At 43.0% G+C, this 27639-nt stretch overlaps 1 protein-coding gene across 1 annotated transcript in view; it reads right to left on the bottom strand.

Annotated features, from left to right (window-relative positions):
* The window catches only part of hps5 (HPS5 biogenesis of lysosomal organelles complex 2 subunit 2), a 78714-nt gene that overhangs the window by 46843 nt on the left and 4232 nt on the right, over positions 1-27639 (bottom strand). The window contains exons 2-11 of the mRNA XM_046352200.1: positions 25125-25250; positions 23516-23626; positions 23139-23203; positions 21422-21614; positions 20947-21077; positions 20498-20716; positions 18516-18676; positions 17488-17666; positions 1159-1317; positions 465-633 (exon numbers count right to left, since the gene is read on the bottom strand). Of these exons, the coding sequence (XP_046208156.1) occupies positions 465-633; positions 1159-1317; positions 17488-17666; positions 18516-18676; positions 20498-20716; positions 20947-21077; positions 21422-21614; positions 23139-23203; positions 23516-23626; positions 25125-25232 (1495 nt within the window). The 5' untranslated portion in view covers positions 25233-25250. The remainder of the gene's footprint in view (positions 1-464; positions 634-1158; positions 1318-17487; positions 17667-18515; positions 18677-20497; positions 20717-20946; positions 21078-21421; positions 21615-23138; positions 23204-23515; positions 23627-25124; positions 25251-27639) is intronic.

The raw sequence follows: 27639 nt of genomic DNA on the forward strand, positions 1-27639 counted from the left end.
GCTTATCACAGCGCAGCACCACTCACCTCGCCCATCATCCCACTAGTTGAAAGCATTTGTCATAGGTTTATGTGATGTTTTATGTGTTGTTGGAGGCGTTTGTATCTTTTACCAGATCTATTGTGTTATATTCTCCTACATTAATTACACATTTCCACAAACTTCAAAGTGATTCCTTTCAAATAGTATCAAGAATACGCATCTCCTTGCTTCAGTTTTCTGAGCTACCGGAAGTTAGATTTGGGTATGTCATTTCAGTCTGACATTGAAAAAAAGGGTCTGATCCGTAATGCTATTAGAGGTTTATTATACAGTAGTTTCATTCACATTTGACTTCCCATACAAAATGAAATCGCGCCACCGTAATGCTACAAAACACTGTTATCTCCCTCCCCCAGTTTGGTTAGAGAACGTCCTCCTGGTATTGGTGGGTTATTAAACAGAACCTATCACTGGTCTCTTACCATGCTCCGCCCCCTGCTGCTCCTCCTCCTCCTGAACAAAGCTAAACTCCTTTAGCCGCTCCTCCTCAAGCATCGATTGGCTGACCAGGGAGCTGGTCTCCTCGTCTGATTGGCTGCCTCGCCGGCTAATGACACGGTAGATGCCACAGTCCAGGACGTTGAAGCTCTCCTGAATAAAGAATAGATTGAGGGCACCAACAAAGACTTCATGACACATTCATAAGGAGGACGACTTATGTTCTCTACTGCTTGTTATGTATGCATGCTTTAATAGTTCAGAACTACTGGGTCCTGATAGGGACAAACAGGACCTGCATGTTTTTATTTTTATTTTTTATTTTATCTTTGTTTAACTAGGCAAGTCAGTTAAGAACAAATTCTTATTTTCAATGACGGCCTAGGAACAGTGGGTTAACTGCCTGTTCAGGGGCAGAACGACAGATTTGTACCTTGTCAGCTCAGGGATTTGAACTTGCAACCTTTCGGTTACTAGTCCAACTCTCTAACCACTAGGCTACCCTGCCGTGTTGTGTATGGTTTATAAAATTGTCTTTATGTAGACACTATATAAATTAAGATACACTGAACATATTGTAAATTGTGAGATACCAATATAACATCTCTTCAACTACCTTTAATAGCTCAGAACTACTGGGTCCTGATAGGGACAAACAGGACCTCCAGGCAGACTCACATGAGAGGAGATGCTGCTCCTGCGACTGCTGGAGGCGGAGTCTAGAGGCTCCAGCTTGGCGACCACTTCCTCCAGCTGGCCAATCAGATCCAGGTGGGTGGTCACACTGAGCTGTGACCTCAGGTGATCCAGTCGGTCGATGGGAATCGACTTCCTGGCCTGGGAACGGTAAACAGATGAGCACGGAGGATATTCAAATCATTCCCTAAGTTCTAGAGCTCAGCTGAATCTGGTAATGAATGGTGTGGCTGTTGAACAAGTTGAGGAGACTAAATTACTTGGCGTTACCTTAGATTGTAAACTGTCATGATTCAATTGTTGTAAAGATGGGGAGAGGTCTGTCTGTAGTAAAGAGATGGGGAGAGGTCTGTCTGGAGTAAAGAGATGGGGAGAGATCTGTCTGTAGTAAAGAGATGGGGAGAGATCTGTCTGTAGTAAAGAGATGGGGAGAGATCTGTCTGTAGTAAAGAGATGGGGAGAGGTCTGTCTGGAGTAAAGAGATGGGGAGAGGTCTGTCTGGAGTAAAGAGATGGGGAGAGGTCTGTCTGGAGTAAAGAGATGGGGAGAGGTCTGTCTGTAGTAAAGAGATGGGGAGAGGTCTGTCTGTAGTAAAGAGATGGGGAGAGGTCTGTCCGGAGTAAAGAGATGGGGAGAGGTCTGTCCGTAGTAAAGAGATGGGGAGAGGTCTGTCCGTAGTAAAGAGATGGGGAGAGGTCTGTCTGGAGTAAAGAGATGGGGAGAGGTCTGTCTGTAGTAAAGAGATGGGGAGAGGTCTGTCTGTAGTAAAGAGATGGGGAGAGGTCTTATCTTCTCTTGATTATTGTCCAGTCATGTGGTCAAGTCCTGCAGGCTCTAGTTATATCTTCTCTTGATTATTGTCCAGTCATGTGGTCAAGTCCTGCAGGCTCTAGTTATATCTTAATTATTGTCCAGTCATGTGGTCAAGTCCTGCAGGCTCTAGTTTTATCTTCTCTTGATTATTGTCCAGTCATGTGGTCAAGTCCTGCAGGCTCTAGTTTTATCTAATCTTGATTATTGTCCAGTCATGTGGTCAAGTCCTGCAGGCTCTAGTTTTATCTAATCTTGATTATTGTCCAGTCATGTGGTCAAGTGCTGCAGGCTCTAGTTTTATCTTGATTATTGTCCAGTCATGTGGTCAAGTCCTGCAGGCTCTAGTTATATCTTGATTATTGTCCAGTCATATGGTCAAGTGCTGCAGGCTCTAGTTATATCTTGATTATTGTCCAGTCATGTGGTCAAGTCCTGCAGGCTCTAGTTATATCTTGATTATTGTCCAGTCATATGGTCAAGTGCTGCAGGCTCTAGTTATATCTTGATTATTGTCCAGTCATATGGTCAAGTCCTGTAGGCTCTAGTTTTATCTAATCTTGATTATTGTCCAGTCATGTGGTCAAGTGCTGCAGGCTCTAGTTATATCTTGATTATTGTCCAGTCATATGGTCAAGTCCTGCAGGCTCTAGTTTTATCTAATCTTGATTATTGTCCAGTCATGTGGTCAAGTCCTGCAGGCTCTAGTTTTATCTAATCTTGATTATTGTCCAGTCATGTGGTCAAGTCCTGCAGGCTCTAGTTTTATCTAATCTTGATTATTGTCCAGTCATGTGGTCAAGTGCTGCAGGCTCTAGTTATATCTTGATTATTGTCCAGTCATATGGTCAAGTCCTGCAGGCTCTAGTTTTATCTAATCTTGATTATTGTCCAGTCATGTGGTCAAGTCCTGCAGGCTCTAGTTTTATCTAATCTTGATTATTGTCCAGTCATGTGGTCAAGTGCTGCAGGCTCTAGTTTTATCTAATCTTGATTATTGTCCAGTCATATGGTCAAGTCCTGCAGGCTCTAGTTTTATCTAATCTTGATTATTGTCCAGTCATGTGGTCAAGTCCTGCAGGCTCTAGTTTTATCTACTCTTGATTATTGTCCAGTCACGTGGTCAAGTGCTGCAGGCTCTAGTTTTATCTAATCTTGATTATTGTCCAGTCATATGGTCAAGTCCTGCAGGCTCTAGTTTTATCTAATCTTGATTATTGTCCAGTCATGTGGTCAAGTGCTGCAGGCTCTAGTTTTATCTAATCTTGATTATTGTCCAGTCATGTGGTCAAGTGCTGCAGGCTCTAGTTTTATATCTTGATTATTGTCCAGTCATGGTCAAGTCCTGCAGGCTCTAGTTTTATCTAATCTTGATTATTGTCCAGTCATGTGGTCAAGTCCTGCAGGCTCTAGTTTTATCTAATCTTGATTATTGTCCAGTCATGTGGTCAAGTCCTGCAGGCTCTAGTTTTATCTAATCTTGATTATTGTCCAGTCATGTGGTCAAGTCCTGCAGGCTCTAGTTTTATCTAATCTTGATTATTGTCCAGTCATGTGGTCAAGTCCTGCAGGCTCTAGTTTTATCTAATCTTGATTATTGTCCAGTCACGTGGTCAAGTCCTGCAGGCTCTAGTTTTATCTAATCTTGATTATTGTCCAGTCATGTGGTCAAGTCCTGCAGGCTCTAGTTTTATCTAATCTTGATTATTGTCCAGTCATGTGGTCAAGTCCTGCAGGCTCTAGTTTTATCTAATCTTGATTATTGTCCAGTCACGTGGTCAAGTCCTGCAGGCTCTAGTTTTATCTAATCTTGATTATTGTCCAGTCACGTGGTCAAGTCCTGCAGGCTCTAGTTTTATCTAATCTTGATTATTGTCCAGTCACGTGGTCAAGTCCTGCAGGCTCTAGTTTTATCTAATCTTGATTATTGTCCAGTCACGTGGTCAAGTCCTGCAGGCTCTAGTTTTATCTAATCTTGATTATTGTCCAGTCATGTGGTCAAGTCCTGCAGGCTCTAGTTTTATCTAATCTTGATTATTGTCCAGTCATGTGGTCAAGTCCTGCAGGCTCTAGTTTTATCTAATCTTGATTATTGTCCAGTCATGTGGTCAAGTCCTGCAGGCTCTAGTTTTATCTAATCTTGATTATTGTCCAGTCACGTGGTCAAGTCCTGCAGGCTCTAGTTTTATCTAATCTTGATTATTGTCCAGTCACGTGGTCAAGTCCTGCAGGCTCTAGTTTTATCTAATCTTGATTATTGTCCAGTCACGTGGTCAAGTCCTGCAGGCTCTAGTTTTATCTAATCTTGATTATTGTCCAGTCACGTGGTCAAGTGCTGCAGGCTCTAGTTTTATCTAATCTTGATTATTGTCCAGTCATGTGGTCAAGTCCTGCAGGCTCTAGTTTTATCTAATCTTGATTATTGTCCAGTCACGTGGTCAAGTCCTGCAGGCTCTAGTTTTATCTAATCTTGATTATTGTCCAGTCACGTGGTCAAGTCCTGCAGGCTCTAGTTTTATCTAATCTTGATTATTGTCCAGTCACGTGGTCAAGTGCTGCAGGCTCTAGTTTTATCTAATCTTGATTATTGTCCAGTCACGTGGTCAAGTCCTGCAGGCTCTAGTTTTATCTAATCTTGATTATTGTCCAGTCACGTGGTCAAGTCCTGCAGGCTCTAGTTTTATCTAATCTTGATTATTGTCCAGTCACGTGGTCAAGTCCTGCAGGCTCTAGTTTTATCTAATCTTGATTATTGTCCAGTCACGTGGTCAAGTGCTGCAGGCTCTAGTTTTATCTAATCTTGATTATTGTCCAGTCACGTGGTCAAGTCCTGCAGGCTCTAGTTTTATCTAATCTTGATTATTGTCCAGTCACGTGGTCAAGTCCTGCAGGCTCTAGTTATATCTAATCTTGATTATTGTCCAGTCACGTGGTCAAGTCCTGCAGGCTCTAGTTTTATCTAATCTTGATTATTGTCCAGTCATGTGGTCAAGTCCTGCAGGCTCTAGTTTTATCTAATCTTGATTATTGTCCAGTCATGTGGTCAAGTCCTGCAGGCTCTAGTTTTATCTAATCTTGATTATTGTCCAGTCATATGGTCAAGTCCTGCAGGCTCTAGTTTTATCTAATCTTGATTATTGTCCAGTCACGTGGTCAAGTCCTGCAGGCTCTAGTTTTATCTAATCTTGATTATTGTCCAGTCACGTGGTCAAGTCCTGCAGGCTCTAGTTTTATCTAATCTTGATTATTGTCCAGTCACGTGGTCAAGTCCTGCAGGCTCTAGTTTTATCTAATCTTGATTATTGTCCAGTCACGTGGTCAAGTCCTGCAGGCTCTAGTTTTATCTAATCTTGATTATTGTCCAGTCACGTGGTCAAGTCCTGCAGGCTCTAGTTTTATCTAATCTTGATTATTGTCCAGTCACGTGGTCAAGTGCTGCAGGCTCTAGTTTTATCTAATCTTGATTATTGTCCAGTCATGTGGTCAAGTCCTGCAGGCTCTAGTTTTATCTAATCTTGATTATTGTCCAGTCACGTGGTCAAGTCCTGCAGGCTCTAGTTTTATCTAATCTTGATTATTGTCCAGTCACGTGGTCAAGTCCTGCAGGCTCTAGTTATATCTTGATTATTGTCCAGTCACGTGGTCAAGTCCTGTAGGCTCTAGTTTTATCTAATCTTGATTATTGTCCAGTCACGTGGTCAAGTCCTGCAGGCTCTAGTTTTATCTAATCTTGATTATTGTCCAGTCACGTGGTCAAGTCCTGCAGGCTCTAGTTTTATCTAATCTTGATTATTGTCCAGTCACGTGGTCAAGTGCTGCAGGCTCTAGTTTTATCTAATCTTGATTATTGTCCAGTCACGTGGTCAAGTCCTGCAGGCTCTAGTTTTATCTAATCTTGATTATTGTCCAGTCACGTGGTCAAGTCCTGCAGGCTCTAGTTTTATCTAATCTTGATTATTGTCCAGTCACGTGGTCAAGTCCTGCAGGCTCTAGTTTTATCTAATCTTGATTATTGTCCAGTCACGTGGTCAAGTCCTGCAGGCTCTAGTTTTATCTAATCTTGATTATTGTCCAGTCACGTGGTCAAGTCCTGCAGGCTCTAGTTTTATCTAATCTTGATTATTGTCCAGTCACGTGGTCAAGTCCTGCAGGCTCTAGTTTTATCTAATCTTGATTATTGTCCAGTCACGTGGTCAAGTCCTGCAGGCTCTAGTTTTATCTAATCTTGATTATTGTCCAGTCACGTGGTCAAGTCCTGCAGGCTCTAGTTTTATCTAATCTTGATTATTGTCCAGTCATATGGTCAAGTCCTGCAGGCTCTAGTTTTATCTAATCTTGATTATTGTCCAGTCACGTGGTCAAGTGCTGCAGGCTCTAGTTTTATCTAATCTTGATTATTGTCCAGTCACGTGGTCAAGTGCTGCAGGCTCTAGTTTTATCTAATCTTGATTATTGTCCAGTCACATGGTCAAGTGCTGCAGGCTCTAGTTTTATCTAATCTTGATTATTGTCCAGTCACGTGGTCAAGTGCTGCAGGCTCTAGTTTTATCTAATCTTGATTATTGTCCAGTCACGTGGTCAAGTGCTGCAGGCTCTAGTTTTATCTAATCTTGATTATTGTCCAGTCACGTGGTCAAGTCCTGCAGGCTCTAGTTTTATCTAATCTTGATTATTGTCCAGTCACGTGGTCAAGTCCTGCAGGCTCTAGTTTTATCTAATCTTGATTATTGTCCAGTCACGTGGTCAAGTCCTGCAGGCTCTAGTTTTATCTAATCTTGATTATTGTCCAGTCACGTGGTCAAGTCCTGCAGGCTCTAGTTTTATCTAATCTTGATTATTGTCCAGTCACGTGGTCAAGTGCTGCAGGCTCTAGTTTTATCTAATCTTGATTATTGTCCAGTCACGTGGTCAAGTCCTGCAGGCTCTAGTTTTATCTAATCTTGATTATTGTCCAGTCACGTGGTCAAGTCCTGCAGGCTCTAGTTTTATCTAATCTTGATTATTGTCCAGTCACGTGGTCAAGTCCTGCAGGCTCTAGTTTTATCTAATCTTGATTATTGTCCAGTCACGTGGTCAAGTCCTGCAGGCTCTAGTTTTATCTAATCTTGATTATTGTCCAGTCACGTGGTCAAGTCCTGCAGGCTCTAGTTATATCTTGATTATTGTCCAGTCATGTGGTCAAGTGTTGCAGGCTCTAGTTATATCTTGATTATTGTCCAGTCACGTGGTCAAGTCCTGCAGGCTCTAGTTTTATCTAATCTTGGTTATTGTCCAGTCACGTGGTCAAGTGCTGCAGGCTCTAGTTTTATCTAATCTTGTTTTATATCTTGATTATTGTCCAGTCACGTGGTCAAGTGCTGCAGGCTCTAGTTTTATCTAATCTTGATTATTGTCCAGTCACGTGGTCAAGTGCTGCAGGCTCTAGTTTTATCTAATCTTGATTATTGTCCAGTCACGTGGTCAAGTCCTGCAGGCTCTAGTTTTATCTAATCTTGATTATTGTCCAGTCACGTGGTCAAGTCCTGCAGGCTCTAGTTTTATCTAATCTTGATTAGTTATATCTTGATTATTGTCCAGTCACGTGGTCAAGTCCTGTAGGCTCTAGTTTTATCTAATCTTGATTATTGTCCAGTCACGTGGTCAAGTGCTGCAGGCTCTAGTTTTATCTAATCTTGATTATTGTCCAGTCACGTGGTCAAGTCCTGCAGGCTCTAGTTTTATCTAATCTTGATTATTGTCCAGTCACGTGGTCAAGTCCTGCAGGCTCTAGTTTTATCTAATCTTGATTATTGTCCAGTCACGTGGTCAAGTCCTGCAGGCTCTAGTTTTATCTAATCTTGATTATTGTCCAGTCACGTGGTCAAGTCCTGCAGGCTCTAGTTTTATCTAATCTTGATTATTGTCCAGTCACGTGGTCAAGTGCTGCAGGCTCTAGTTATATCTTGATTATTGTCCAGTCATATGGTTGTTGCAGGCTCTAGTTAATCTTGATTATTGTCCAGTCACGTGGTCAAGTGCTGCAGGCTCTAGTTTTATCTAATCTTGATTATTGTCCAGTCACGTGGTCAAGTGCTGCAGGCTCTAGTTTATATCTTGATTATTGTCCAGTCATATGGTCAAGTTGCAGGCTCTAGTTTATATCTTGATTATTGTCCAGTCACGTGGTCAAGTCCTGCAGGCTCTAGTTTTATCTAATCTTGATTATTGTCCAGTCACGTGGTCAAGTGCTGCAGGCTCTAGTTTTATCTAATCTTGATTATTGTCCAGTCACGTGGTCAAGTCCTGCAGGCTCTAGTTTATCTAATCTTGATTATTGTCCAGTCACGTGGTCAAGTCCTGCAGGCTCTAGTTTTATCTAATCTTGATTATTGTCCAGTCACGTGGTCAAGTCCTGCAGGCTCTAGTTTTATCTAATCTTGATTATTGTCCAGTCACGTGGTCAAGTCCTGCAGGCTCTAGTTTTATCTAATCTTGATTATTGTCCAGTCACGTGGTCAAGTGCTGCAGGCTCTAGTTTTATCTAATCTTGATTATTGTCCAGTCACGTGGTCAAGTCCTGCAGGCTCTAGTTTTATCTAATCTTGATTATTGTCCAGTCACGTGGTCAAGTCCTGCAGGCTCTAGTTTTATCTAATCTTGATTATTGTCCAGTCACGTGGTCAAGTGCTGCAGGCTCTAGTTTTATCTAATCTTGATTATTGTCCAGTCACGTGGTCAAGTCCTGCAGGCTCTAGTTTTATCTAATCTTGATTATTGTCCAGTCACGTGGTCAAGTCCTGCAGGCTCTAGTTTTATCTAATCTTGATTATTGTTATTGTCCAGTCATCTTGTGGTCAGTCATGTGGTCAAGTCCTGCAGGCTCTAGTTTTATCTAATCTTGATTATTGTCCAGTCACGTGGTCAAGTCCTGCAGGCTCTAGTTTTATCTAATCTTGATTATTGTCCAGTCACGTGGTCAAGTCCTGCAGGCTCTAGTTTATCTAATCTTGATTATTGTCCAGTCACGTGGTCAAGTCCTGCAGGCTCTAGTTTATCTAATCTTGATTATTGTCCAGTCACGTGGTCAAGTGCTGCAGGCTCTAGTTTTATCTAATCTTGATTATTGTCCAGTCACGTGGTCAAGTCCTGCAGGCTCTAGTTTTATCTAATCTTGATTATTGTCCAGTCACGTGGTCAAGTCCTGCAGGCTCTAGTTTTATCTAATCTTGATTATTGTCCAGTCACGTGGTCAAGTCCTGCAGGCTCTAGTTTTATCTAATCTTGATTATTGTCCAGTCACGTGGTCAAGTCCTGCAGGCTCTAGTTTTATCTAATCTTGATTATTGTCCAGTCACGTGGTCAAGTGCTGCAGGCTCTAGTTTTATCTAATCTTGATTATTGTCCAGTCACGTGGTCAAGTCCTGCAGGCTCTAGTTTTATCTAATCTTGATTATTGTCCAGTCACGTGGTCAAGTCCTGCAGGCTCTAGTTTTATCTAATCTTGATTATTGTCCAGTCACGTGGTCAAGTCCTGCAGGCTCTAGTTTTATCTAATCTTGATTATTGTCCAGTCACGTGGTCAAGTCCTGCAGGCTCTAGTTTTATCTAATCTTGATTATTGTCCAGTCACGTGGTCAAGTGCTGCAGGCTCTAGTTTTATCTAATCTTGATTATTGTCCAGTCATATGGTCAAGTTTGCAGGCTCTAGTTTTAATCTTGATTATTGTCCAGTCACGTGGTCAAGTGCTGCAGGCTCTAGTTTTATCTAATCTTGATTATTGTCCAGTCACGTGGTCAAGTCCTGCAGGCTCTAGTTTTATCTAATCTTGATTATTGTCCAGTCACGTGGTCAAGTGCTGCAGGCTCTAGTTTTATCTAATCTTGATTATTGTCCAGTCACGTGGTCAAGTCCTGCAGGCTCTAGTTTTATCTAATCTTGATTATTGTCCAGTCACGTGGTCAAGTGCTGCAGGCTCTAGTTTTATCTAATCTTGATTATTGTCCAGTCACGTGGTCAAGTCCTGCAGGCTCTAGTTTTATCTAATCTTGATTATTGTCCAGTCATATGGTCAAGTCCTGCAGGCTCTAGTTTTATCTAATCTTGATTATTGTCCAGTCACGTGGTCAAGTCCTGCAGGCTCTAGTTTGATCTAATCTTGATTATTGTCCAGTCACATGGTCAAGTCCTGCAGGCTCTAGTTTTATCTAATCTTGATTATTGTCCAGTCACGTGGTCAAGTCCTGCAGGCTCTAGTTATTGTCCAGTCATATGGTCAATGCAGGCTCTAGTTATATCTTGATTATTGTCCAGTCACGTGGTCAAGTGCTGCAGGCTCTAGTTTTATCTAATCTTGATTATTGTCCAGTCACGTGGTCAAGTCCTGCAGGCTCTAGTTTTATCTAATCTTGATTATTGTCCAGTCACGTGGTCAAGTCCTGCAGGCTCTAGTTTTATCTAATCTTGATTATTGTCCAGTCACGTGGTCAAGTCCTGCAGGCTCTAGTTTTATTTAATCTTGATTATTGTCCAGTCACGTGGTCAAGTCCTGCAGGCTCTAGTTTTATCTAATCTTGATTATTGTCCAGTCACGTGGTCAAGTCCTGCAGGCTCTAGTTTTATCTAATCTTGATTATTGTCCAGTCACGTGGTCAAGTCCTGCAGGCTCTAGTTTTATCTAATCTTGATTATTGTCCAGTCACGTGGTCAAGTCCTGCAGGCTCTAGTTTGATCTAATCTTGATTATTGTCCAGTCACGTGGTCAAGTCCTGCAGGCTCTAGTTTTATCTAATCTTGATTATTGTCCAGTCACGTGGTCAAGTCCTGCAGGCTCTAGTTTTATCTAATCTTGATTATTGTCCAGTCCAGTCCTGCAGGCTCTAGTTTTATCTAATCTTGATTATTGTCAACGTGGTCAAGTGCTGCAGGCTCTAGTTTGATCTAATCTTGATTATTGTCCAGTCATATGGTCAAGTCCTGCAGGCTCTAGTTATATCTTGATTATTGTCCAGTCACGTGGTCAAGTGCTGCAGGCTCTAGTTTTATCTAATCTTGATTATTGTCCAGTCACGTGGTCAAGTCCTGCAGGCTCTAGTTTGATCTAATCTTGATTATTGTCCAGTCATATGGTCAAGTGTTGCAGGCTCTAGTTTGATCTAATCTTGATTATTGTCCAGTCACGTGGTCAAGTCCTGCAGGCTCTAGTTTTATCTAATCTTGATTATTGTCCAGTCACGTGGTCAAGTGCTGCAGGCTCTAGTTTTATCTAATCTTGATTATTGTCCAGTCACGTGGTCAAGTCCTGCAGGCTCTAGTTTATCTAATCTTGGTTATTGTCCAGTCACGTGGTCAAGTCCTGCAGGCTCTAGTTTATATCTTGATTATTGTCCAGTCACGTGGTCAAGTGCTGCAGGCTCTAGTTTTATCTAATCTTGATTATTGTCCAGTCACGTGGTCAAGTCCTGCAGGCTCTAGTTTTATCTAATCTTGATTATTGTCCAGTCACGTGGTCAAGTCCTGCAGGCTCTAGTTTTATCTAATCTTGATTATTGTCCAGTCACGTGGTCAAGTCCTGCAGGCTCTAGTTTTATCTAATCTTGATTATTGTCCAGTCACGTGGTCAAGTCCTGCAGGCTCTAGTTTTATCTAATCTTGATTATTGTCCAGTCATGTGGTCAAGTCCTGCAGGCTCTAGTTATATCTTGATTATTGTCCAGTCATGTGGTCAAGTCCTGCAGGCTCTAGTTTTATATCTTGATTATTGTCCAGTCATGTGGTCAAGTCCTGCAGGCTCTAGTTATATCTTGATTATTGTCCAGTCACGTGGTCAAGTGTTGCAGGCTCTAGTTATATCTTGATTATTGTCCAGTCACGTGGTCAAGTCCTGCAGGCTCTAGTTATATCTTGATTATTGTCCAGTCACGTGGTCAAGTCCTGCAGGCTCTAGTTATATCTTGATTATTGTCCAGTCACGTGGTCAAGTCCTGCAGGCTCTAGTTATATCTTGATTATTGTCCAGTCACGTGGTCAAGTCCTGCAGGCTCTAGTTTTATCTTGATTATTGTCCAGTCACGTGGTCAAGTCCTGCAGGCTCTAGTTATATCTTGGTTATTGTCCAGTCACGTGGTCAAGTCCTGCAGGCTCTAGTTTTATCTAATCTTGATTATTGTCCAGTCACGTGGTCAAGTCCTGCAGGCTCTAGTTATATCTTGATTATTGTCCAGTCACGTGGTCAAGTGCTGCAGGCTCTAGTTATATCTTGGTTATTGTCCAGTCACGTGGTCAAGTCCTGCAGGCTCTAGTTTTATCTAATCTTGATTATTGTCCAGTCACGTGGTCAAGTGCTGCAGGCTCTAGTTATATCTTGGTTATTGTCCAGTCACGTGGTCAAGTCCTGCAGGCTCTAGTTTTATCTAATCTTGATTATTGTCCAGTCACGTGGTCAAGTCCTGCAGGCTCTAGTTATATCTTGGTTATTGTCCAGTCACGTGGTCAAGTCCTGTAGGCTCTAGTTTTATCTAATCTTGATTATTGTCCAGTCACGTGGTCAAGTCCTGCAGGCTCTAGTTTTATCTAATCTTGATTATTGTCCAGTCACGTGGTCAAGTCCTGCAGGCTCTAGTTATATCTAATCTTGATTATTGTCCAGTCACGTGGTCAAGTCCTGCAGGCTCTAGTTATATCTTGATTATTGTCCAGTCACGTGGTCAAGTCCTGCAGGCTCTAGTTATATCTTGATTATTGTCCAGTCACGTGGTCAAGTGCTGCAGGCTCTAGTTATATCTTGATTATTGTCCAGTCATATGGTCAAGTGTTGCAGGCTCTAGTTATATCTTGATTATTGTCCAGTCACGTGGTCAAGTGCTGCAGGCTCTAGTTTTATCTAATCTTGGTTATTGTCCAGTCACGTGGTCAAGTGCTGCAGGCTCTAGTTATATCTTGATTATTGTCCAGTCATATGGTCAAGTGTTGCAGGCTCTAGTTATATCTTGATTATTGTCCAGTCACGTGGTCAAGTCCTGCAGGCTCTAGTTTTATCTAATCTTGGTTATTGTCCAGTCACGTGGTCAAGTCCTGCAGGCTCTAGTTTTATCTAATCTTGGTTATTGTCCAGTCACGTGGTCAAGTCCTGCAGGCTCTAGTTTAATCTTGGTTATTGTCCAGTCACGTGGTCAAGTCCTGCAGGCTCTAGTTATATCTTGATTATTGTCCAGTCACGTGGTCAAGTCCTGTAGGCTCTAGTTTTATCTAATCTTGGTTATTGTCCAGTCACGTGGTCAAGTGCTGCAGGCTCTAGTTTTATCTAATCTTGATTATTGTCCAGTCACGTGGTCAAGTGCTGCAGGCTCTAGTTTTATCTAATCTTGATTATTGTCCAGTCACGTGGTCAAGTGCTGCAGGCTCTAGTTTTATCTAATCTTGGTTATTGTCCAGTCACGTGGTCAAGTCCTGCAGGCTCTAGTTATATCTAATCTTGGTTATTGTCCAGTCACGTGGTCAAGTGTTGCAGGCTCTAGTTATATCTTGATTATTGTCCAGTCACGTGGTCAAGTGCTGCAGGCTCTAGTTTTATCTAATCTTGGTTATTGTCCAGTCACGTGGTCAAGTCCTGTAGGCTCTAGTTTTATCTAATCTTGATTATTGTCCAGTCATGTGGTCAAGTCCTGCAGGCTCTAGTTATATCTTGATTATTGTCCAGTCATGTGGTCAAGTCCTGCAGGCTCTAGTTATATCTTGGTTATTGTCCAGTCACGTGGTCAAGTGTTGCAGGCTCTAGTTATATCTTGGTTATTGTCCAGTCACGTGGTCAAGTGTTGCAGGCTCTAGTTATATCTTGGTTATTGTCCAGTCACGTGGTCAAGTGTTGCAGGCTCTAGTTATATCTTGGTTATTGTCCAGTCACGTGGTCAAGTCCTGCAGGCTCTAGTTATATCTTGGTTATTGTCCAGTCACGTGGTCAAGTCCTGCAGGCTCTAGTTATATCTTGATTATTGTCCAGTCACGTGGTCAAGTGCTGCAGGCTCTAGTTATATCTTGGTTATTGTCCAGTCACGTGGTCAAGTCCTGCAGGCTCTAGTTTTATCTAATCTTGATTATTGTCCAGTCATATGGTCAAGTCCTGCAGGCTCTAGTTATATCTTGATTATTGTCCAGTCACGTGGTCAAGTGCTGCAGGCTCTAGTTATATCTTGGTTATTGTCCAGTCACGTGGTCAAGTCCTGCAGGCTCTAGTTTTATCTAATCTTGATTATTGTCCAGTCATATGGTCAAGTCCTGCAGGCTCTAGTTATATCTTGGTTATTGTCCAGTCACGTGGTCAAGTCCTGCAGGCTCTAGTTTTATCTAATCTTGATTATTGTCCAGTCATATGGTCAAGTCCTGCAGGCTCTAGTTATATCTTGATTATTGTCCAGTCACGTGGTCAAGTCCTGCAGGCTCTAGTTTTATCTAATCTTGATTATTGTCCAGTCATATGGTCAAGTCCTGCAGGCTCTAGTTATATCTTGATTATTGTCCAGTCATGTGGTCAAGTCCTGCAGGCTCTAGTTATATCTTGGTTATTGTCCAGTCATGTGGTCAAGTGCTGCAGGCTCTAGTTATATCTTGGTTATTGTCCAGTCATGTGGTCAAGTCCTGCAGGCTCTAGTTATATCTTGATTATTGTCCAGTCACGTGGTCAAGTGTTGCAGGCTCTAGTTATATCTTGGTTATTGTCCAGTCACGTGGTCAAGTCCTGCAGGCTCTAGTTATATCTTGATTATTGTCCAGTCACGTGGTCAAGTCCTGCAGGCTCTAGTTATATCTTGATTATTGTCCAGTCACGTGGTCAAGTCCTGCAGGCTCTAGTTATATCTTGATTATTGTCCAGTCACGTGGTCAAGTCCTGCAGGCTCTAGTTATATCTTGATTATTGTCCAGTCACGTGGTCAAGTCCTGCAGGCTCTAGTTATACTTGATTATTGTCCAGTCACGTGGTCAAGTCCTGCAGGCTCTAGTTATATCTTGATTATTGTCCAGTCACGTGGTCAAGTCCTGCAGGCTCTAGTTATATCTTGGTTATTGTCCAGTCACGTGGTCAAGTCCTGCAGGCTCTAGTTATATCTTGGTTATTGTCCAGTCACGTGGTCAAGTCCTGCAGGCTCTAGTTATATCTTGGTTATTGTCCAGTCACGTGGTCAAGTCCTGCAGGCTCTAGTTATATCTTGGTTATTGTCCAGTCACGTGGTCAAGTCCTGCAGGCTCTAGTTATATCTTGGTTATTGTCCAGTCATGCAGGAAAGACCAAGTTAAGCTGCAGCCCAGAACAGAGCTCTTCATTGTAATCAGAGAGCTGATATTAATACTATTCATGCCAGTCTCTCTTCGCTAAGAGTTGAGTGTGTGTGTGTACTGACATGTGACCTACTGGTTGAGTGTGTGTGTGTACTGACATGTGACCTACTGGTTGAGTGTGTGTGTGTGTACTGACATGTGACCTACTGGTTGAGTGTGTGTGTGTACTGACATGTGACCTACTGGTTGAGTGTGTGTGTGTGTACTGACATGTGACCTACTGGTTGAGTGTGTGTGTGTGTACTGACATGTGACCTACTGGTTGAGTGTGTGTGTGTGTACTGACATGTGACCTACTGGTTGAGTGTGTGTGTGTGTGTACTGACATGTGACCTACTGGTTGAGTGTGTGTGTGTGTACTGACATGTGACCTACTGGTTGAGTGTGTGTGTGTGTACTGACATGTGACCTACTGGTTGAGTGTGTGTGTGTGTACTGACATGTGACCTACTGGTTGAGTGTGTGTGTGTGTACTGACATGTGACCTACTGGTGACCTACTGGTTTGAGTGTGTGTGTGTGTACTGACATGTGACCTACTGGTTGAGTGTGTGTGTGTACTGACATGTGACCTACTGGTTGAGTGTGTGTGTGTGTACTGACATGTGACCTACTGGTTGAGTGTGTGTGTGTGTATTGACATGTGACCTACTGGTTGAGTGTGTGTGTGTGTACTGACATGTGACCTACTGGTTGAGTGTGTGTGTGTACTGACATGTGACCTACTGGTTGAGTGTGTGTGTGTACTGACATGTGACCTACTGGTTGAGTGTGTGTATGTACTGACATGTGACCTACTGGTTGAGTGTGTGTGTGTGTGTACTGACATGTGACCTACTGGTTGAGTGTGTGTGTGTGTACTGACATGTGACCTACTGGTTGAGTGTGTGTGTGTGTACTGACATGTGACCTACTGGTTGAGTGTGTGTGTGTACTGACATGTGACCTACTGGTTGAGTGTGTGTGTGTACTGACATGTGACCTACTGGTTGAGTGTGTGTGTGTACTGACATGTGACCTACTGGTTGAGTGTGTGTGTGTACTGACATGTGACCTACTGGTTGAGTGTGTGTATGTACTGACATGTGACCTACTGGTTGAGTGTGTGTGTGTACTGACATGTGACCTACTGGTTGAGTGTGTGTATGTACTGACATGTGACCTACTGGTTGAGTGTGTGTACTGACATGTGACCTACTGGTTGAGTGTGTGTACTGACATGTGACCTACTGGTTGAGTGTGTGTGTACTGACATGTATGTGGAACTGATAGATAAATTACATATTAATGTTTTTAAATGTATGTAAATTGTAAAGTCTTGTCTGTAATGTCTTTTTCATCAGTAAAACTACAGACCCATACAGCTATAGAGCCTCCATCCTACTAAACTACACTTCCACTACACTTCCTGAGTTAAATTCACACACAGGTGTTCGGAGGATGTTAGATTAGATAATTATCCCAGGTGATCAGAGGATGTTAGATTAGATAAGTATCCCAGGTGTTCAGAGGATGTTAGATTAGATAATTATCCCCAGGATTAGATAATTATCCCAGGTGTTCAGAGGATGTTAGATTAGATAATTATCCCAGGTGTTCAGAGGTTAGATTAGATAATTATCCCAGGTGATCAGAGGATGTTAGATTAGATAATTATCCCAGGTGTTCTCCTCTGTCTTCCGTCTGTCAGTAAACACTGTAACATGAAGATATGGCCGTGTGGGAATCACAAACCCTCAGATGTGTATCAATTTAACCTTTCATTTGTATTATTTCCTGGCTGATGTGAAAGATATAGTCCCCGTTTCCAAAACACGACCGCTAGCGATGCGTGTCAACGTTTGGGACCGAGTGTCTGAAACGTTAACAAAAACCCTCTGTAAGGAAACTTCTTTAGCACCTATTGACGATAGTGTCTATGAGGGGTAGACCAAGGCCTAATTCTGCCTAATGGGCGGGCCGGCCCTGAGAGTGGCTATTTTTGTTCAATAAAGAAATGCTTGCATGGATATGTGGTTTTGTTTAGGAACTTTTTGTTAGTTTGACATTTGGCATTGTGAAACCCAACTGAACCAAATGAGAAGAAAAAAAAAGAAAAAAAAAAGTCTGATTCGAACTACAGCTCAAAACGCCCTTAGAGGACTTAAGAGGACAGGGTTTGGGGTGAAAAAGCTGCAGTAATACGAGTCTCACCCTGCTGGGGGCGATCGCATGCTGAAACATCACACAGACCGTGGCCGCTAGAGACCACGCCTCCCTGCGTAGCAACCTGTCGACACACCGCTCCACAGACAACAGCGAGAGGTGGGACATGCGGCCGTCACCATGGAGACAGAACAGCTCGTTGCGGTACACCGCTATCTCAACCACGTCTGGAGAAGAAAAAAAAGAAGAAAAATAATTGAGTGTCCATTTTCTTTTCAGAACATTCAATTCATATTTTGGGGGCTTTTTAACCGAAGGGTAGTGGAGAAACATCTAGAAACATCTAGGAGACAGAAATAGTCACAGATCTGAAATGTACACTCAAATACAACATCTACACTGAACAAAATTATAAAAACGCAACATTTCTAAACTATGGATTTCACATGACTTGGCAGGGGTGCCCAGCCAATCAGAATGAGTTTTTCACCACAATGGGGCTTTATTACAGACAGAAATAGCCATTACACATTGAAAGATTAGTTGAATCTGTGTGGGTAGCTGGACAGGTAGGATTGACTGACAGTGAAGGTGAACAGGTGGTCACGTGTCAGGTGACAGAGGAATGGATGAGACTGAGACTCCTCCCCCGACGATCCCACAGGGGAAGAAGCAGTGGACATTCCTACAGTCAACATGCCAATTACATGCTCCCTCAAAACTTCAGACATCTGTGGCATTGTGTTGTGTGACAAAACCTGCACATTTTAGAGTGGTCTTTTATTATCCCCAGCACAAGGTGCACCTGTGATCATGCTGTTTAATCAGCTTCTTGATATGCCACACCTATCTGGGCAAAGGAGAAATGCTCACTAAGAGATGAAAGCAAATTTGTGCGCAACATTTGAGAGAAATACGTTTTTTTGTGTGTATAGAACATTTCTGGGATCTTGTATTTCAGCTCATGAAACATGGGAACAACACTTTACATGTTGCGTTTATATTTTTTGTTCAGTGTAGTTAGTTTGTTGTTACTGGAGAATGCTGAACTACTACCTAAAGCTACTGCTACTAACCTTTGACCTCGGTCCACAGCAGTACCTGGCCACTCTGAGGAGTGAAGACATAGATAGCCGAGTCTGTCCACGTCAGCAGGTTCTGATCCCCAAAGTATAACAGTCTGGGGAAGGCTATGGACTGGGAACTCTTCTGGGCTCGGTTGTAGTGGGGCTCACTTCTGCAGATAAAAAAATAAATAAAAAATATTAGTGTAAAGGACGTCACGCGGCTTAAAGTGAGTACAGCTTCCTTCTGCTCATACAGAGGCTCGAACCCAGGACCTCTGCCTCGTAAACACGTGATCGCCTTCCTGAAGCATCTTACCCAGTCCAAAATGCTATTTGGCCAAAAGTTATAGAACACCAACTCATTCAATGATTTTTCTTTATTTTTTTTAACTATTTTCTACATCGTAGAATAATAGTGAAGACATCAAAACTATGAAATAACACACAGTAACCAAGAAAAGTGTTATATATTTGAGATTCTTCAAATAGCCACCCTTTACCTTTGCACACTCTTGGCATTCTCTCAACCAGCATCACCTGGAATGCTTTTCCTACAGTCTTGAAGGAGTTCCCACATATGCCGAGCACTTGTTGGCTGCTTTTCCTTTACTCTGCGGTCCGACTCATCCCAAACCATCTCAATTGGGTTGAGGTCGGGGGATTGTGGAGGCCAGGGCATCTGATGCAGCACACCATCACCCTCCATCTTGGTCAAATAATTTTTAACTGTTAATTGAAATGCATTCCAGGTAACTACCTCATGAAGCTGGTTGAGAGAATTCCAAGAGTTTTCAAAGCTGTCATCAAGGTAAAGGGTGGCTATTTGAAGAATCTCAAATATATTTTGATTTGTTTCACACTATTTTTGGTTACCACATGATTATCTGTGTCATTTCATAGTTTTGAAGTCTTCACAATTATTCTACGATGTAGAAAATAGTAAAAGAAAAACCTTGGTACTGTATATATTAGCTTACAATGTCCAGAGTCAATCCCCCTAGATTCTAGGACCTAGAAGTTCACTCACACACACACACACACACACACTTGTTACCGTGCAAAAAATAAATAAAAATGTTCACTGATCTACACACAATACCCCAACAATGTCAAAGTGGAATTATGTTTTTAGAAATCTCTTGAGTCAATAAGTATCCTCTTTGTTATGGTAATGAGCCTGAATAAGTTCAGGAATAGAAATGTCTTGAGTCAATAAGTATCCTCTTTGTTATTTAAGCCTGAATAAGTTCAGGAGTAACAATGTGCTGAACAAGTCACAAAATAAGTTGCATGGACTCACTCTGTGTGCATAAACAGTGTTTAACATAATATTTGAATGACTACCTCCTCTCTGTAACCCACACATACAATTATCTCTCAGGTCCCTCAGTCAAGCAGTGAATTTCAAACACAGATTCAACCACAAAGACCAGGGAGGTTTTCCAATTCCTCACAAAGAAGGGAACCTATTGGTAGATGGGTAAAAACAAGTGGAGTCGCTTACCAAGACGACATTGAATGTTTCTGAGTGGCCTAGTTAGAGTTTTGGACTTAAAATCGGCTTAAATATATGTCAAGACTTGAAAATGGCTGACGAGCAAAGATCAACGACCAACTTGATGAATTAAAAAAAAAATGAATAAAGTGCCTATCTTGCAGTGTGGAAAACTCTTTGACTTATCCAGAAAGACTCACAGCTGTAAATAGCCACCAAAAAGGTGGTTCTATGAAGTATTATTGACTCAGGGGTGTGAATACTTATGTAAATTAGATATCTGGATTTCATTTTTAATAAATAATAAAACAAAATGTTTTCACTTTGTCATTATGTGGTACTGTGTGTCTGTCGATGGGCAAAAAAATATTTTAAAAATAATAATAATAAAAAATAAAAACTATTCAACCCATTTTGAATTCAGGCTGTAACACAACAAAATGTAGAATAAGTCAAAAAGGGTATGAACACTTCCTGAAGGCCACTGCACACACACCTGAAGCTGATGAGAGGTGCAGGTGGTACGGCCAGCAGCTGTTTAAACTGGTGCGTGCTGAGGACATCTCCACTGAAGCTGGCCTCCCAGACTCTAGACCCAGGCCTGGCACAGTACAGCAGAGGAGGTTGGCCAGCGGTCACGCCGCGACTCAGAGGGAAGAAACACGCTCCGTATTCTCCGTCACGCTCCTTGTTACCGACACGCCAGAACTTCTCCCTGTGGATCGTGAGGAACTGGGTGGTACCTTTAACCTCATAGACCAAACTTGAGACATTTACCAGATAATATTACTCACTAATATTAAAATGTTAATATATATATATATTTATTTTTTTTAAATATTAAATATATAATATATATCTAAAAAAAATATCTTCTTTATGCTTCCACGACACTTCTGTAACATCTGGGCGGCCTACTGCCCCCAGTTATATCCCCACACTCACCTCTCCGTGTCACAGAGGTAGCAGCGGCTGAGAGAGGACACAAGCAGTCGTCCGTCCAGATAACCCAGCTGAACCACCCTGGAATCCACAGTAGTGATGGTCTGGACGGGGAAGATCACAAACGCTGAGCCCTGGACAACACAGAACAACGGATCATGTGACTAGACAGGATACGTAAGATGGAGATTGTAATAGATCACGGTATGGGAAAGGGAAACAAAAACTGTACCTGATAATCAATTCATTAAGTGCAGTAGCTATTCCTAGCTCTGTGCCAGATTTGCTGAACAGCCAACCATTACCAGTGTTCTCATGCCAGACATTTGGCATGACAAAGACCATTGGAGTTGGCATGACAAAGACCATTGGAGTTGGCATGACAAAGACCATAGGAGTTGGCACAAATAGAGATGGGACCAGGCTAATATATCTTTCACCTCCCCCCAAAAAAGCCCAACGGTTAGTTTCCCACTACCTTTCCGAGTTTGGAGGATCCAGCGCGGAGGAAGGACACCTTGCCCCCTTTGTCCCCAGCAAACACCCTGAGGGCTGCTGTGTCCCAGCAGAGAGAGGTGAGCGTCTGGCCACGGTGTTCCCAGGAAACACTGACCCTCTCTGGTCTGCCACGACGCTCAAGTTGAAGCTCCCACACTACCACCAGGCCCTGACTGAGAGAGGACAGACAGACAGACAGATACCACCAGGCCCTGACTGAGAGAGGACAGACAGACAGACAGATCACCACCAGGCCCTGACCGAGAGAGGGCAGACAGACAAATCACCACCAGGCCCTGACAGACAGAGAGCAGACAGACAAATCACCACCAGGCCCTGACCGAGAGAGGGCAGACAGACAAATCACCACCAGGCCCTGACTGAGAGAGGGCAGACAGACAGACAGACAGACAGACAGACAGACAGACAGACAGACAGACAGACAGACAGACAGACAGACAGACAGACAGACAGACAGACAGACAGACAGACAGACAGACAGACAGACAGACAGACAGACAGACAGACAAACAAATCACCACCAGGCCCTGACTGAGAGAGGACAGACAGACAGACAGACAGACAGACAGACAGACAGACAGACAGACAGACAGACAGACAGACAGACAGACAGACAGACAGAGACAGACAGACGAGAGAGGGCAGACAGACAAATCACCACCAGGCCCTGACTGAGAGAGGGCAGACAGACAGACAGACAGACAGACAGACAGACAGACAGACAGACAGACAGACAGACAGACAGACAGACAGACAGACAGACAGACAGACAGACAGACAGACAGACAGACAGACAAACAAACAAATCACCACCAGGCCCTGACTGAGAGAGGACAGACAGACAAATCACCACCAGGCCCTGACAGAGAGAGGACAGACAGACAAATCACCACCAGGCCCTGACAGAGAGGACAGACAGACAAATCACCACCAGGCCCTGACCGAGAGAGGGCAGACAGACAAATCACCACCAGGCCCTGACTGAGAGAGGACAGACAGACAGACAAATCACCACCAGGCCCTGACAGAGAGAGGACAGACAGACAAATCACCATCAGGCCCTGACCGAGAGAGGGCAGACAGACCAATCACCACCAGGCCCTGACCGAGAGAGGCAGACAGACAAATCACCACCAGGCCCTGACTGAGAGAGGACAGACAAATCACCACCAGGTCCTGACAGAGAGGAAGGAAGGAAGGAAGAAACGAACAAAGGAAGGAAGGGAAGGAAGGAAGGAAGGAAGGAAGGAAGGAAGGAAGGAAGGAAGGAAGGAAGGAAGGAAGGAAGGAAGGAAGGACAGAGAGACAGACTACCAACAGGCCCTGACTGAGAGAGGACAGACAGATCACCACCAGACCCTGACTAGAGGACAAGAGACAGTAGTATAATATTAACACCTAGACTACCACCAGACCCTGACTGAGACATAGAGAGAGAGAAAACCTTTCATCCCAAATCTACCCCTAGTTTAGCTCCAACCAGGTAATGACCTTCAACATGCAGAGAAAGACAGAGAAAGACAGAGAGAGAGGCAGACTGGGAGGCAGACAGACAAGAAAGCAAACTGAAAAAGCCTGACACTTACTTATTGAAGAAGTTGAAGTCACTGAAGTGAGTAAACATGTGAACTTCAAATTCATTTCTATGCTTTGAGTTATTTAAAAAACATTTTTACCTTGTTGCCACAGCAATAAAGTCTTCATCGTGTGGACAACACGACACCTGAGTGATAGATCCCTCCTGAGATAGAAGAAATAGGACACTTATTGATCCCTGGCCGAGTCAAACCAAAGACCGTAAAAATGGGACCTGGCACTCGGATTGAGGCCCTGCGATAGACTAGTGTCCTGTCCAGGGGGTGTACTGTACATCAAGCTGCCTCAAGCGACAGAAACAGGAGATGTGCTGTTCTGAATCGCTTGTGCAATGTTATTAAAAACAGGAGTATGTACAGTATCTATCTAATAACAACAAACAGGTTGTATGTCCTGTCAATCCGTTTATAATTTTATTGTATTACCAGGAAATAGACGACAACATTATATACGCTACCTTGTGTGTGAGGATGAGCCTCTGCTTCCATCCTTCCCTCTGGATGAGGTGCAGCCCTCCAGCTGACGTTCCCAAAGCTAGCCACTTCCTCGATACAGCCAGGCAGGTGCACTGACAGACAAGAAAAGAGAGGCTTTTCAAAACACAGTCTGATTAAATCAGGCTTCAATAAATAATGCATTGATATATACATAGCCTGACACATTGGGAGTGTAAAACTGTGTAAGGGAACTCCCACCTGAAATGGACAAAAATGAATGGGAAGTTATTGGAATTGGACAAACCATATACACAAATGTTCCCTTAAGGTATGTAAATGCTCCTCACAAGTCAGAATGTTGAGGGGGGAAAAAAATACATTTAAACTTATTCTACCGGTTGTCCTTGCAGTTTGTCCTCCAGCTGCTCGAAATTTGAGACTAAATATCCACAGGAAGGTATGGTTTCCCCAACTATCTAGAGAGCTGGTAGGTTTGCCACTGCCAGCTGAATGTTGGGTTACAATGTGCTGTCGTTTACATATCGTGCTGTCTGCTACCGTTTACATATCGTACTGTCTGCTACTGTTTACATATCGTGCTGTCTGCTACCGTTTATATATCGTACTGTCTGCTACTGTTTACATATCGTGCTGTCTGCTACCGTTTATATATCGTACTGTCTGCTACTGTTTACATATCGTGCTGTCTGCTACCGTTTATATATCATACTGTCTGCTACCGTTTACATATCGTGCTGTCTGCTACCGTTTACATATCGTGCTGTCTGCTACCGTCTACATATCGTGCTGTCTGCTACCGTTTATATATCGTACTGTCTGCTACTGTTTACATATCGTGCTGTCTGCTATCATTTACATATCGTGCTGTCTGCTACCGTTTACATATCGTACTGTCTGCTACCGTTTATATATCGTACTGTCTGCTACTGTTTACATATCGTGCTGTCTGCTATCATTTACATATCGTGCTGTCTGCTACCGTTTACATATCGTGCTGTCTACCGTTTATATATCGTACTGTCTGCTACTGTTTACATATCGTGCTGTCTGCTATCATTTACATATCGTGCTGTCTGCTTCCGTTTACATATCGTACTGTCTGCTTCCGTTTACATATCGTACTGTCTGCTTCCGTTTACATATCGTGCTGTCTGCTTCCGTTTACATATCGTACTGTCTGCTTCCGTTTACATATCGTACTACCGTTTACATATCGTGCTGTCTGCTACCGTTTACATATCGTACTACCGTTTACATATCGTGCTGTCTGCTGCCGTTTACATATCGTGCTGTCTGCTATCGTTTACATATCGTGTTAGCGTTTACATATTGTGCTACCGTTTACATATCGTGCTGTCTGCTTCCGTTTACATATCGTACTGTCTGCTTCCGTTTACATATCGTACTACCGTTTACATATCGTGCTGTCTGCTACCGTTTACATATCGTACTACCGTTTACATATCGTGCTGTCTGCTACCGTTTACATATTGTGTTACCGTTTACATATCGTGTTAGCGTTTACATATCGTCAACAAATCAATTGAATATTTGGAGTCGAACCTCTAAACTTTTCTCAGCTAATAATAACGTGCATGCGTGACCTACCTTAAGCCTGCCAGAGTCCAGGCGGAGTGCAGAGAGCAGGGGGTCCAGACAGTCAAACTCAGCCAGCACATGACTCTGGACTTCAGGCACTACAGGTAACATGGGCATGGTTACAGTCCTGACCAGCTTAGAGAGAAGGAGAGAATGGGAAGGAAATGAGGGAGAGAGAATATATTGTTTTATTTTCTGCTGTCACAGTACCAGACACCACCCACACACACACACACACACACACACACACACACACACCTTGAGCAAAATATTTTGTAAAAAAGCTTGGTCAAGGGGCTATTGAAAAAGTATTTCTAGAAGACTGACTGGCACGATCTAATCAAACCAAAAAAATATATCTATATTGTTTTTATTTCACCTTTATTTAACCAGGTAAGTAAGAACAAGTTCTCATTTGCAACTCCAACCTGGCCAAGATAAAGCATAACAATTCGACACATACAACAACACAGTTAGACATGGAATAAACAAAACATACAGTCAATAATACAGTAGAAAAAAGTCTATATACAGTGAGTGCAAATGAGAAGATAAGGGAGTTAAGGCAATAAATAGGCCATGGTGGTGAAGTAATTACAATATAGCAATTAAACACTGGAATGGTAGATGTGCAGAAGATGAATGTGCAAGTAGAGATACTGGGGTGCGAAGGAGCAAGATAAACAAATAAATACTATTTGGGGATGAGCTAGATAGATGTGCTGTTTACAGATGGGCTATGTACAGATGCAGTGATCTGTGAGCTGCTCTGACAGCTGGTGCTTAAAGCTAGCGAGGGAGATATGAGTCTCCAGCTTCAGTGATTTTTGCAGTTCGTTCCAGTAATTGGCAGCAGAGAACTGTAAGGAAAGGTGACCAAAGGAGGAATTGGCTTTGGGGGTGACCAGTGACCAGGGTGCTGCTATGGTGAACAGTGGGCTGAGATAAGAAGGGGCTTTACCTAGCAGAGACTTGTAGATGACCTGGAGCCAGTGGGTATGGTGACGAGTATGAAGAGAGGGCCAACCAACGAGAGCGTACAGGTCACAGTGGTGGGTACTATATGGGGCTTTGGTGACAATGTCAAAATGTCATTCTGTCATACACAATGCTGAGACAAAACACTTATGTTGTAGCCAGCCCTATTTAATCTGAGAAATGTATCATCCTGTGTAAATTGTAAAGATGCAGCTCAACTAGCCCTCTGTCTGCTCCTCGTTCATTAGTCGCCTAGAGTCGGCTAAGCCTCGGCTACCTAGAGTCGGCTAAGCCTCGGCTAGCTAGAGTCGGCTAAGCCTCGGCTAGCTAGAGTCGGCTAAGCCTCGGCTAGCTAGAGTCGGCTAAGCCTCGGCTAGCTAGAGTCGGCTAAGCCTCGGCTAGCTAGAGTCGGCTAAGCCTCGGCTAGCTAGAATTGACCAACCCTCAGCTGCATTCAACTTCCTAGTGTAGGGCCCTATACAATCTGTTTTTCTCAGTTCTTTCTCAAAATTACACTGTTTAAATCAAAATACAAAACAACATTGGACGTTCAAAGTCGACAACAATGCTTAAACCACATCAGGAGACCAATTTTGAGATCTGGGAAGAAAGAAAAAAAATCGAAGAAAAGTTTAATTGTGTGTGTAGGTACAAGTGTGCATGCGGCCAGGGTTGCCAGGTCTAGCTAACTGGCTGTAGCCCAAAACCTGCCCAAAAGGCCTGAAAAATAGCCCAGAGAGGAACTGCCATATTTATACAATAAACCCTTTTTCCATAACGTTATCGAGCCAATTAAGAGACATATTGTAGTAACGACATTAGAAACAAATTTTGGTTTTCCTACAACTAAAAAACAAACATTGAGATTTATTTGAATATGTCGCAAGAGAAAAGATTATTTGCCCTAATTAAACTCGCTAGATCGTTTCCCATGAATGAATGTCAATGTAACTTGTTTGACTGCTATGATTAAGCAATAAAGCACAAGGGAGTATGGTATATGGCCAATATACCACGGCTAAGGGCTGTTCTTACGCATGACGCAATTAGTACAATGCTATGTACTTCTCCCTTCACAGAACAGCGCAAACTGGCTTTAACCAGGATAGAAAGAGGAGTGAGGGGCCCCGGTGCACAACTGAGCAAGAGGACAAGTACATTAGAGTGTCTAGTTTGAGAAACAGACGCCTCACAAGTCCTCAACTGGCAGCTTCATTAAATAGTACCCACAAATGTCAATGTCAACAGTGAAGAGGCGACTGCTGACCTTCTAGGCAGAGTTGCAAAGAAAAATCCATATCTCAGACTGGCCAATAAAAAGAAAAGATTAAGATGGGCAAATGAACACAGACACAGGACAGAGGAACTCTGCCTAGAAGGCTAGCCTCTCAGAGTCGCCTCTTCACTGTTGACGTTGAGACTGGTGTTTTGTGGGTAATATTTAATAAAGCTGCCAGTTGAGGACTTGTGAGGTGTCTGTTTCTCAAACTAGACACTCTAATGTACTTGTCCTCCTGCTCAGTTGTGCCCCGGGGCCTCCCACTCC

The sequence above is a fragment of the Oncorhynchus gorbuscha genome, linkage group LG06, assembly GCF_021184085.1.
Source record: "Oncorhynchus gorbuscha isolate QuinsamMale2020 ecotype Even-year linkage group LG06, OgorEven_v1.0, whole genome shotgun sequence".
NCBI lineage: Eukaryota > Metazoa > Chordata > Actinopteri > Salmoniformes > Salmonidae > Oncorhynchus > Oncorhynchus gorbuscha.